At 42.0% G+C, this 13,626-nt stretch overlaps 1 protein-coding gene across 5 annotated transcripts in view; it reads left to right on the top strand.

The window, feature by feature from the left end:
• DGKZ (diacylglycerol kinase zeta) overlaps nt 1-13,626 on the top strand; it is a 111,690-nt gene that overhangs the window by 93,170 nt on the left and 4,894 nt on the right. For 4 of the 5 annotated variants that reach the window (XM_075188213.1, XM_075188215.1, XM_075188214.1 and 1 more), the window contains 9 exons: nt 1,348-1,392; nt 2,299-2,368; nt 2,709-2,749; nt 4,132-4,391; nt 8,184-8,215; nt 8,411-8,454; nt 9,103-9,223; nt 10,290-10,326; nt 11,960-12,059. In XM_075188213.1, the coding sequence (XP_075044314.1) occupies nt 1,348-1,392; nt 2,299-2,368; nt 2,709-2,749; nt 4,132-4,391; nt 8,184-8,215; nt 8,411-8,454; nt 9,103-9,223; nt 10,290-10,326; nt 11,960-12,059 (750 nt within the window). The remainder of the gene's footprint in view (nt 1-1,347; nt 1,393-2,298; nt 2,369-2,708; nt 2,750-4,131; nt 4,392-8,183; nt 8,216-8,410; nt 8,455-9,102; nt 9,224-10,289; nt 10,327-11,959; nt 12,060-13,626) is intronic. The other variant, XM_075188212.1, reaches the window with a different exon arrangement.

The raw sequence follows: 13,626 nt of genomic DNA, 5'->3' as shown, positions 1-13,626 counted from the left end.
CTGTGGAATTGTAGGACATTGAGAGAGAAAACTTGTATTCTTGCAGTGCAAAAAGTGACGCTATCAAAGTTGTATGATTGCAGTGTTTAAATGTTTCTTTCTGTACTAAAGCATTTAGGTGATAGGTATTTTTATGGGGTTAAAATTTTGCATAAAGGTCTCAATTTTACTATTTTAATGTAAGTTATTTTTGCTGTTTTTCTCCCTCAGTCACTTTTGTTCTGTGCTGCAAGTAATAGAGACTTTGGGGTAAATTTATCAAGCTGCGGGTTTGAAAAAGTGGAGATGTTACCTATGGCAACCAATCATCTGTAAATTTGTAGATTGTAGTTATGCATAACTAGAAACTGATTGGTTGCTATAGGCAACATCTCCACTTTTTCAAACCCGCAGCTTGATACATTTACCCCTTAGTGGTAGATTAACTAAAACGTGTAAAAAAAAAAGGAAAAGTGGAGGTGTTGCCCATAGCAACTAATCAGATTCTAACTATAATTTCCTAGAATGTACCAGATAAGAATCTGATTGGTTGCTATGGACAAAAACTCTACATTTCCTTTTTTAGAAGTTTTAGTTAGTGAATCTACCCCTTAGTTCTAGTACTAATTGATTGACAGTGTTGCCTGAGCTTGGCTTGATAAGTGAATAGAGCAAAAGACATAAATTAAGACCTGACTATCCATGTAGAAACGCTGTTTACACAGTAATCCAAATCGATGAAACCGATATTTTATTTTTGTATTGTTAATAACAGGACATTGCCTTTATATTTAAAATCTAAATGTAAAAAAAATCAATTTTTTTTTATAAAATGTATGATTATAATGTATAGTTTTGTTTTAATAATTTATTTTTGTAACATAATTTACAACTTAGTTGGTTCATGGCTGTATCCACCGCTGACTACTCTCTTTAAGTCACCGCTTCCTCTTACCTCTATGATGATCATGTCAGTCATTTAGAGTTCAGTAGTGAAGTTGGTGGGATCCGGAAGGGAGGCCTGTTCTTCTGGGAGACTCCCCGAAATTGGGGAGTCTACCGGATATTCCAGGAGAGCAGACCCTACGCGTTTTGTGATTTTCATAGTGATGCAACTCCTCCGTGTTATTGATAGGCTGGGATGTGATGTCAATGACACTGAAAGAGGGGAGCCGCATCTGAACAGAAGAGGACCTAGTACTTTTTCTACTGGCGCTAGGCTGAACCACTGTTGTTCGAAGAATAGCATATAGGCCCTTAAATAGAGTACACTTTCCCATTGATTTACAAGTCATACAAGATGTGACAATCATGAGTGCGGGGGTTGTCAGCTTTGGGGGTTAAGATGATGTGACTCTTTCTCCCCAGGATTTTCCTGAGTACCCCACAATCTTGCAACGTCTCGACCTAAAGGTGTGTGTGCAGCAACAAGCTGTCGGCTGTGTGCCATGTGTCGTCGTGTGTTGTGTATCGTTATTAATGTCTCGTGTGTCCCTCATTGAGGACCGTACATGGTGTTTGCATGCACTGTGCCCCTATTGCCGTGTTCAGGAATTACAGTGACTAAGTTTTTTAGCTGGCTTATGTAGAGCAACGAGTGCAGGTATCATAGAATAGGAAGCTATAGGCAAGTTATGTAGAACCAAACAGTGCGGTGTAGTTTACCTTTCTTGGTATAGATAACCATAGATGACTTTTATAATAGCAAAAACTATTAAAATTAAATTGGTATTGGTCTTTAAAACAGATTTGTATATTTCTTGCCTACGTAAATGTATGTGTTGTTTAAATAGGGTGTTTGTAAATTAAAGCTTATTTTTATGCCTTTTGGCCTAAAACTGTTTCAGGTGGTATTTTCTTTTTATTTATTTATTTTAAATAAAACATAGCCAATCAGTTTAAAAATAGAGAAAATAATCATGCACCTTTAACTGATCATTAATGGGCTTTCTATAGAAAATGTAGAGGTTGATCCTCAGGTTCATCATTGGTCACAATCAGGATGTGCCTTGTTGTGGACATGTGACCTGTAGCGTTATATATCTGTAGTGACCTGTGTTTATGTACCAATATTCTAAAGCTGGTTATGTGGATATATTTACCCAATCTCCTAGTTTTTGGTGTGTAGGCCAGTCCTAATTACCAGATCCGTGCAATCTTGACCTCCCCTGTGTATGGCGATCATGCTAAACCACCATATCAGCACGTCTATTGCCATCTTTAAGAGACTGCCATTTTCTTGCTTTGTATGTGCAGTGACCTTAGACGTGATCAGAAGACATCACATAACTTGCTAATAAGCTTTGTTTATTTACTCAGGAGGACGGCACAAACAAACCACAAACTGTGTCCTCACAGAAACTCTCGCCAAAATGGTGCTTCTTGGATTGTGAGTATTGAAGCATAGCTGTTGTCTGCACATAGTGGAGGCGGCCATTTTGTCGCAGAACCGATAATCTTCGTAATATGCAGTCTATAAATGCAGTGACCTTGTGGCGGCTTAAAGTAAAAAGTGCTGAGGCAAATGTGTTCATGCCTCATTGATGTCACTGGTTCTTAGTGACTTCATAGGCTGCGTTTTTATGAGTATTAACTCAGTCAGTAATATGGCTGCCTCCATAAGGTGTAGGCAAAGGGATCTTTTTTTCTTTCTTTTTTTTATCAACACATCTGTGTCTTCTGTGGAATTTGAATGTAATCTTCTGCTAACCAGGGATTCTCTCCCGCAGCCACCACTGCTGATCGCTTCTATAGGATCGACAGAGCGCAGGTGAGTTTGCATTAAGCTTTAAACTCGCGTTGCGTCCTTCAAAATCAATCTGCCCCATTATCTCTTATTTTGAGGAATGTTTACTCATGATATACTATTTATTATTAGAATCACTTGTCTATTATAATCTTAAATGTTAACTGTTTTCTAAATATATGCATGGCAGGCGGTTGCAGACTTAGGGGTATATTTACTAAATTGCGGGTTTTAAAAAGTGGAGATGTTGCCTATAGCAACCAATCAGATTCCAGTTATCATTTATTAAGTACATTCTGCAAAATGACAGCTAGAATCTGATTGGTTGTTATAGGCAACATCTCCACTTGTTCAACCCCGCAGTTTAGTAAATATACCCCTTAGTTTGTATTTGATGGTTTACAAAACACAGGTGTTTGCTTATGTGATGCTATCTCTAAGTGTTGGCAGAAAAATACAATTTACAGTAGTTTTATCATTATTAATAGAACTTGTGTGTTATGCGTCGGTATAGTGTACGCAGTTGACACCTTTCCTGACAAATTTTCACCTCGTGTTTTGATTGTAGAAATTTAATAGGTTTGTGTCTGAGGTGCTAGAGTGTAGCAGATTGTAATGACGCAAACGTACACCTGGGGGCGATATAGTGTGTTTAAGATGTGTGAGGGCTGTAGTACAGCTGTGCTACTTCAACTGAGCTTATCCTAAAGAAGATATATACACTGACAGTCATAAATATAATGGCTATATAAATGTTTGAGACAGTCATCGGAACGGAAGCTTTGTTATGACTGTCAGACCGGAAGCCCTCCAAAGCTGCTTTTTTTTTTTTATGTGGACATTAATTTGTTTTTTTGAGAACATCTATAGATTTCTTTACTAGGTGACTTATTTTTTTAAGTCCGTTTTTTAGGTATAAATGTATTTTAGGTTTCATTGTCCTGCAACGTCTATGAACGTCTCTCAAACACATTGGAACTTTCATGACAATATATTCTGACTTAATTTGGGGCCTCTGTAAGGTCACTGGCTTCCGGTGAGTGGCTCCCAGGGAGTTGATTGGCTGCATTATCATTCAGACCAGCCAATGGCTGCCTCCACTCTGTGTAATCAAGGGATGAATTTTCAGTGGACCTTTTTTAAATGCAGTAGTCTGCACCGTAACTAGCCAACGCATATTTTTAATATTAAATATAATTTAATTTTGCCCTATATGTTAATGAAAAACAGACTAGAAAAATATGATCGCTGTGTTTTAGGTTTACTTTTTGCATTGTTTTCTGATGAGATAAACTGTGCAATTATACAATTATATTTATTGTTGCGTAACATACTACAGAAGAGCCGTGTCTGGAATGATGTCCTTTAATGTGTTCTGTGTGCGCTTTGTCTTGATATTCTCCTAGGAGCACCTGAACTTTGTGCTGGAAATCTGTCAGGATGAACTCTATGTCCTGGATCCAGAACTGATCATTACCCAGTCTGTGGGCACTTCCCCGGCCATGCCTTTCAAAGACCAGTCTGCCAGCCCCACCAGCCAACATTTTCAGTTCCCACTGACCTCTCCCCCGAGTTCCCCGGCCGAGCCTGAGAAGGGACCTCCTCACTGGAGCAGGACCGGTAGTGACAGCTTTCTGACCAAACCAGATCTAAAATCTGGACACAGGTATGTGGTGACCTAGCCATTGTGCGTGACCGCTGTCATTGAGCCGCTCGGTCACACGGATTACCACATTGCACCGATACGGTTGTTTAGGCACCGTGTTGAGCAACGGCTATCAAGGCTTTGTATTGCCATATGTTGTCTAACAATAACCCCACACACTCGCAAGTATTTCCCCTTTTGAAAGACTGAAGCGACAGTGAATGAAACATGATATATTTCTGCTGTACCAGATTAATACTGAATTAATGTATTCATTCAGATTTGCAGTACTTTATATCATAGTCTGTAGACTTCTCAACACAAATCCTAAAATGCTTACAGTGCAGAGCCGCCAACATACTAAATAACAGAGCATAATAGGAGGACAATGAGTTGTATTTATTATTCTCTTTATTAACACAGAAGAGGGACAATAAAAAGGAACGAGAGTATTCCGTATAATAAGCGGGGAGGAAGTGCATGGACTCCGTCTTGGCGTGGCGTATAGCCCTTTGTCTGCAGACCACTCAGACCGTCACTATAATTATATCGTTTAGATTGTGTCTCTCATAATCCCCGTTTTAAAGTCTGTGGCCTGCAAATAACATAGCAATTTTACAAGTGGTGAATGGATCTACGTACCTACATGCGATGTTCCCATCTGTTTTTAATTTAAATGTATACTAAACAAATCATCCTCCTGACATATTTACACAAGAAGTCTGTGGGGCTCTCTGAGTGACTGAGATACTATCTCTGTGGGATGATGCTTAATGTACGTAATAAAATGTAATTTCCTGAGTCACCCAGGCAGAAACGGTTCCTATGTTTGTTTAAAGTCCTTTTCCTATAAAGAAACGGCATCATTCTGTGTTCCAGCACATATAGGAGGAGGAGTTGCTTTAATATGTCCGGGTGTTGGCAATTTAGGAACCAGTTGATGATCTAGAATTGGAGCCAATCATTTAAATCTACAAGCCGGCTTTTAAAGGAGGGCACAAACCACATTCTTGCTATTTCTACCTTCTTTCAGTGCTTTTTAGCCTATGTATATATATATATCATGAGGCAAAGTTTTGTATTTTATTTTACAGCTCCTCATAGGATATAATTATACCTAAAGAACTTCCTGAGGATATAAATACAGTGCTAAAAAGCTAGGAAGAAAAAGCAATATATATAGCAAAAGTAGCAGGAGGGCATTTACAGTCAATGGACTAGTTATCTGAAAGTGGAAACCTATATAAGATGTTGGCATCTTCCCATAGTGGATTTATGCCCTGATGTGCAGGACCTTGTGATGATACTGGGATTAATGTGTCGCTCTGTGCCACACAGCTGGCCTACCCGGTACCTATCCAAGGTTCAAAATTACCCAGGCAAATCTCCATCCAAGTTCTCCTGAGGCGCAGACACTCTCTTGTTTGAGGCTACCAGCAAAGCAGCGGTCCCAAGTCACTGACAATCCTCTTTTGGTGGACAGACAGCTCTCCAAGAGATGTTGCCTATAGCAACCAATCAGATTCTAGTTATCATTTATTTAGTACATTCTACAAAATGACAGCTAGAATCTGATTGGTTGCTATAGGCAGCGACTCCACTTTTCAAACCCGTCGAGAAACTCTCAGCTTGATACATTTACCCCCAGAGACAAAACTGGACAAAGGCAGTACTCCATGGACAGTTTGTCCCTTCCCTGTTACCTGGCAGAGACCAAAATTTCAATGCCAGCCTGACTAGAGTTGTCACTGGGTAGTGAATGCCAATTTGCTGCTTTTATGGTGCCGTCTTTTAAAAGCAGAAATGGCCTCCTAAGGAGTTCAGTGGTTAGCACTTCTGCCCCACAGTGGTTGGGGTCATGAGTTAGATTCCCAATCAAGGCCTGTGTGGAGTTTGTATGTTCTCCCTTTGTTTGCATGGGTTTCCTCCGGGTGCTCCAGTTTCCTCCCACACTCCAAAAACATACTAGTAGGTTAACTGGCTGCGGGCAAAATTCACACTAGTGTGTGTGTGTTAAGGAAGACGGTATGCTCCAATGGGGCAGGGACTGATGTGAACGACATATATTCTATGTACAGCGCTATGGAATTGGTGGCGCTATATAAATAATTGTTTATGTTGAGTTCCAGGACCTGCCTGATTGGTCCTTTTCTGTGTTTGACTTTTCACAGATAGCAGATGAGTTGCTTTTGATACAATTAGGGACAGGTATTGTTCTGTGGTTATACAGCAGAGTTTGTTTAAACATGAGAGGACACAATCCAGAGACATTACATGTAAATACACAGTGTAGTCCTAGGTAGTTAAACAAAAAGCTCTATCTGTACACTTTTCCCCTATCTTAACACACACCGACACACAGCTAGACAAAGGACATGAGACCCCTGGTGTAATACAGGTATTTGGCGGACAATAATCCTTCTGCCTAGGCTGAGACAATGGGCTAGTCTGCATGTACACACAAGATAGGAAAACCATGCTGCCGGACATATTGCCACTTCAAAATACAATATATACAAGTTTTAATTTAATTGGCAAATATGAGGAACCAGAGAGCTGGAAAACGTATATGTTTTATAGTCCACACTTTGTGAGAAACCAGGATTCCACTCCTTGGAGAACACAGCGCCCAAAGTGCAGCTTCATCATCATCACCATTTCTTTATATATAGCTTCACCAATTCCGCAGCGCTGTGCAGAGATTGTTTGTAATTCACATCAGTCCCTGCTCCATTGGAGCTTACAGTCTAAATTCCCTTGTGCACACACACTAGCAGCCAATTAACCTACCAGTATGTTTATGGAGAGAACATACAAACTCCACATAGAAAAGGTCCTGTTCGGGAATCGAACGCAAGACCCCAGTACTGTGAGGCAGGAGCGCTAACCACTGAGCCATCGTGTGGCCCCAACTTCCGCCTTATGGCTGCTATAGAAATCCTGCAACGTCTTTGTGATGCCGCTTCATAAAAGGGCCACACAACCTCTAGGTCTCCTCTGCACTCAGCATTGGGATCACTTGTAACGATGCTAGTTGCTATGTCTGCAAGCAGCAGATCACTATTACTTATCTGACAATGCTGAGGTGCAGGGGACCCCTGGTTGTTATCTCCTCTGCAAAAAAATGTTGAATGTCCATTCCTGCCTTTAAAAAGAATCAATGAATGTGCCACTATCCTTAAAAAAAACAAAAACAGCCCTTTACCAGTTGATTAGTATTTGTTGGGACATTTCTGTTATTGCTGTAATTGCATGACAGGAACTGTGGGGAGAATCATTGTTTCACTCTACAATAAAACACAAATCTATTTACTTGACTCTGCTTACAAAAGCTGTTGTCATTCCCCAGGCTAAACTATTAAATAAAATGTATTATGTGTGAAACTGGGACACCACCTCGATGTATAATTTAGTATGGAAATACCCAGGATATGAAGGGATTAGAACACCGAACGCGACCACAAACTATTAAGCGCCAGCTGGAAAAGTTTTTAGGTGCATCAATCCCGATCTTGTTACACAAACCTGTTACCTCCTCACAGTTAACAGACGCACAGAGGCAGCATGTATCCGACAAAGACACCATTTGTTTAAATGACAACGGAACCCCACAGCAGTCTGTATTGCACATAACAAATAAATAGTGTGTGTGTGGGGGGTGGGGGGGGTTATAAGCACTTGGAATGACAGGTTTGTTTCACTACAAATGTGTAATGCTGCTGCCTGCAGGAGGACATCCAGCACCTAACATGATTTACTACATTGTGGAGTTTTGTGATGGAATGAATTTTTTTGTTATTTATTTATTTTTAGGACGGAAAATAACATCTCCGAGTCTCACCCAGGTGAGTGTAAAAAAACAAAAGCCTGCACATGAATTGCTTTCCCACATGATTGGTGTAGGGATTGTCACAATAAATGGGATTTGTATTACAAGGGAAAGGAAAAGGGCTCTTTGTCATTATGTTTAATTTTGTGTTCAGTCGACCATTACTGATTGTGGGGTGGTTTGTTTTTTTTTGTGTTTTTTTTTATTATAGATGAAACTTTGTTGGAATCTGCAAAAAACGATGATCTTAAGAAGGTACGTCTGTGGTTTTAACATGAGGGTGCGGTAGGGCCGGTGGTGACTTTGTGGGCTATCGCGTAAGGAGAGGTCTGGGAGAGGCTCTGGAAGGCGCCACAGAATGAAAATTACTTTAAAACTGTGCGGCAACCGCTGACCATACCTTTCACGGCCGCCGCACAGCATTTAGATACATCCACGGGGAGGGGGGGGAAGAGGCTATTGCTCACCACCGCCGCCTCTCTGCTCTGTCTCCTCCCCTCCACTCACTGACTGTCGGGCCGTGACATCATCATCACGGCCCGACAGTGTCAGTGAGAGGAGGGGAGCAGAGAGGCGGCGGTGTTGAGGCAAGGTATGGAAAGACGTGTGGAGGGGGGAGGAGGGAGTAGGGAGCCGATTTTCAAAGTGTTTCAAAGACAATTTTTTTGTTTGGGCGCCGATTTTTTAAAAAGTGCCTAGGGCGCCATGGACCCTAGCACCGGCCCTGGGGAGAGGTGCGTGGTATAGGGTGCTGTAAGAGGGTGTGACATGAGCTTGGCTATAAGGAGATGTATGGCCCTGTCTCTGTGGCACTTTGACGGGGTATAGGGTGTGAAATCATCTGTATATAGCTGCGTTCAAGGGTTTCATTCTCCTCTCTCCTTGCTCTGGGCTCGATTCTAGTTCCATGAAGCCCATCGTGCTGGGGGTAACCTAACGCAACAAGACTTGGGTGGCTGTACACTGTTACATCACGCTGTGAACGCTGGAAGCAAGGAGATCGTCAAGTACATTATCGAGCATGGTGAGTGCCTGAACAGCGCAGCCTCTGTCCCTTCCAATAAACCAATCTGTCATGTTTGTTTTAATTCTACTTTTGCCACATACAGCTGCCTTTTTGAACTGTAAATTCGGCCACATGTCCGACAATCTAGTCTGCACGTGTTCCACAGATAATGATTTTGTCTGATCAAAATTAATTGGGTACAGATCTACCATGAGCCTTAATAAAGCAGCAAGACTGATGAGGGAGAGCAGGGAGCACTATGGATCCCGTGTGGGACCAGATAGAATCCTCACAACTATCTGTAATTTTTTCTCCTGAGGCTCAAGTTATTTACTTCTGTAAAGAACATCATTTGCTCAGTAGAGTCCCCTGTTTTCATGTATGCCGTTAGTGGTCCTCAATGATTCATTAATTATGCATTCTACATAAGGGCAGATCCTGCAGCTTAGCAAAGCTACACTACCAGATCTAACCATTCAGAGCTATGTCTGGATTAATTAAAGGCCTTATTGGAGGTTCACACAGGCCAACCACGGTTCTCTGCTGCCGGATTTTGTGCAATTATTCAAACGGCTTCGATCTAATTATTCTCGAGCCTGCTTTGGACACATGCATGACCTGTTTCCGATATCGGCACATCTTATGCTCTTTAGACAAATTAATGTATATCTGGTATATCTATTTTACCTTGCAATATCGTCTTCATCTACCAGACACTGCTTCTCCCTGCAGCCTGTACACAAACACGCACATGTAGAGCCCCTAATCAGCCCCTTGTTTGCATACCATCTCTCTTCCACCAGCCCAATGCCTGAAGTGATCAGCGGGCAGATGTTAATTAGAGACTCTTGGTGGGAGAGGAGCTAATTATCTTTCTAAAATGCTCGCTGTACTTCTTGTCCAATCTCTCCCCATCTCTGGCTTCATTTTCTTAATCTTAGTCACACTATGCTTCTGGAACATTCCTGCTTTCGGCTGCCTGTACAACTGTAGGCTAATGTTTCTCAAACTCCCTCCAGCTGTCTCCTGTCATTACGTTTTGTTTTTCTGACAGTCCCTCTCTCTTTTATTGCTGTTTACCCAGCTCCCTCTGAAATCCTGGATGTTGCAGAGCTGAAGAAGTAAGTTGAACTGAATGCCTAACAGGGTTCTATATGTGGTTTTGGTGTACTGAGCAATGAGTGTTAAAGAGACATTGATGAAAGGATTGTCTCAACAGGAAGAATTGTATTTGTGAAAATCCAATAAAGTTTATTTGCCTTTAAAAAGCAAATTTCCCCCTGGGTTCATAGTTGTTGAAGTATTTGTTTGCTATCTAAAGTGTACCAGCTACCTGCGCACAGGGCAGGCTGCCATCTTGTGGGCTGAGCCTGGCTCAGTGAGGTCACTAGTTCCCAGCGAATTGATAAGTTGTATTCTCAAGCATATCAGTTCTGCTCACAAAATGGCTGTCGCATGGTTTATAAACAAGTACGCTTAAATAAATAGTTGATGTAAACTGGCACTGGTGATATCCTTATTTCAAAACAGATTAACTAATTAACTATACTATACTATACCTAAACCTTACTCTTCATAAAATTAATGAGCAACCTCTTTATTGAAACAAAATGGCTGCCACGTGACATAAAGTGGCTGCCTCGTGCGGGCGTTTACTTTTATTTCTTTTAGCGTTGAAAACTAAAGGTGTCCATTGAATTAAGTACATGTTAAGGCCAGTGCATATATTGCAAGAAATCTCTATTGAAACTGTGCTGTTCTCAAAGCAGTTACTTTCTAAATCCTGTCTGGAGTTCTAGTGGCTTTCCTTTCTTTACTGTAAACGTGGGTATTGCCAAGTCCTATTACATTTACTCCATTTTCAGGAATATTTATCAACAATGAGTCAAGTCTTTTATTGACAGGACTCCAGTTTCGGTCCAGCCATCGTTTTATTGGTCAGCTGTCCTTGAAAGGCCATAGCTCCCTTCAGCTGTAAAACGGCTCCGGTTGTTAAATATGCAACCTCAAGTGTATTTCCGTTCATTAAAGTTATGTACTAAGGGATAGTCCGACTCAAAGTTTTCAGTCTCTTAACTGCTAGTTAAGTCTAACAACCCTCTGGAGTTCCCTGTAACCTGCTAATTGCTGTGTCACACTGCACAGTGGATTATCTCTCCTCTCTCTTGCTAACCTCATTAAACTGCTCATAATTTTAAGTACATTTTCTGCCTAGTTAGGGTTTTCAGTACAATTTTGAGATCATTGAATATAAGCATTATATGCAGTCTCCATACTAGAGGTTAATGATCACCTGTCTCCTAAACACAGTGAAGGGCAGCCATTTTGTAGACTACCACAAAATGGGCACCTACCCTGTGTAGCCCCTTTTGCCACTGTAATGTTACTGGTTTCTAATGCATTCTCATTATTTTTGGTCCAGCCAATAAAATGGCTGCCTCCAGTGTGTGTAGGTGGCATGTAATCTTTACAGTTTACCTCTTGTCCATGAACATTGAAGCCAGCCTTTTTGGCTGTTGAAACAATATTCAGCCTATGGATTCACTAGGAACTAATGGCTTCACTGAGGCACAAAATGCCTCATGCCTCAGTTGTCAATAGTTCCTAGTGAAACAATTGTCTGCATTCTCACGGATATTCCTTCAACACTCAGCGTTGTTGCCTGCAGCGTGTGTAGGAGACAGATGTTCTTTAATGCTCTGACGTATCCGCACCATAACTCTGCTCCGCTAAACCTTTCAACCTATGTTGCAGCGGAGAGACCGGACTGCATCTTGCGGCATCGTTGCGTCAACGCACCATCTGCCATTACATCGTGGAGGCAGGAGCGTCGCTCATGAAAACAGACTTGCAGGTAATGTAGGAGGTGATGGGCTTAGTGGCTGAGGCAGACAGGTGTGGCCGTACTGTGGAATTTTGTAGGAGGAGAAGATAAAGTCACAGAACCCATCGTTATTTTACTACCTGGCATACTGTGGGCCTACAGGTTTACTGCAAGGAACCAATTGTGAACGGTTGTTACTCATCATGCATGAGTCCTTTGTCATAGTGTGTTCTGCTGTACCCCTGCCTGGCCTGTGACCCCTCCTGTCCAGAGCAGTGACAGCTGCTGATACAAAGGTGATTGGTAAGAATGCCAGGGGTGTGAGGCAGACATGGGGGGAGTGAGAGAGCGGGAAGTGTTGGGAGAGTGGTTAAGACAGAAGCTGAGGAATTCCAGACAGCTGCAGGCAGTTACACCCCCCTCCCCTCTCAAATTGCCCCCTCCAGCTGCAGGTTTTAATGTGCATTCCATACACGGACTGGTACTGAGACAGTGAGACAAACTTACCGCGATCTCTGCAGGGCATAAGCTTACAATTCCTTGGAACAAATTTGTCAGTAATTGATCATATTGTTAGTCATATTTCTGAGACTCTTTATAACTAAGGTTTGGAGCTCTCTACCTCCGTTATACCGGCATACTCTCTTTTATATTTGTTTTTATTTTTGTTTTGTTTGAGATGCACAATACTCTTCCTATAGGTCATTACACATCATGACCAGTGTGTCTACGCACACAGCACATACTACACGTCTAAATGCACACATCTGACACTGCACCTCAATGCCAGCTTCACAAGGCACACATCTGTCACTGCATCTCAGTATCTGTCCCCAATGCACACATCTGTCACTGCATCTCAGTATCTGTCCCTAATGCACACATCTGACACTGCATCTCCGTATCGGTCCCTAATGCACACATCTGACACTGCATCTCCGTATCGGTCCCTAATGCACACATCTGACACTGCATCTCCGTATCAGTCCCTAATGCACACATCTGACACTGCATCTCAGTATCTGTCCCTAATGCACACATCTGACACTGCATCTCAGTTTCTGTCCCTAATGCACACATCTGTCACTGCATCTCAGTGTCTGTCCCTAATGCACACATCTGTCACTGCATCTCAGTATCTGTCCCTAATGCACACATCTGACACTGCATCTCAGTTTCTGTCCCTAATGCACACATCTGTCACTGCATCTCAGTGTCTGTCCCTAATGCACACATCTGTCACTGCATCTCAGTATCTGTCCATAATGCACACATCTGTCACTGCATCTCCGTATCTGTCCCTAATGCACACATCTGACACTGCATCTCAGTTTCTGTCCCTAATGCACACATCTGTCACTGCATCTCCGTATCGGTCCCTAATGCACACATCTGTCACTGCATCTCAGTTTCTGTCCCTAATGCACACATCTGTCACTGCATCTCAGTATCAGTCCCTAATGCACACATCTGTCACTGCATCTCAGTATCAGTCCCTAATGCACACATCTGACACTGCATCTCAGTATTGGTCCCTAATGCACACATCTGTCACTGCATCTCCGTATCAGTCCCTAATGCACACATCTGTCACTGC

This window comes from Mixophyes fleayi, chromosome 10 (assembly GCF_038048845.1).
Source record: "Mixophyes fleayi isolate aMixFle1 chromosome 10, aMixFle1.hap1, whole genome shotgun sequence".
Classification (NCBI taxonomy): domain Eukaryota; kingdom Metazoa; phylum Chordata; class Amphibia; order Anura; family Limnodynastidae; genus Mixophyes; species Mixophyes fleayi.
This window is presented reverse-complemented; position numbering and strand designations above follow the sequence as displayed.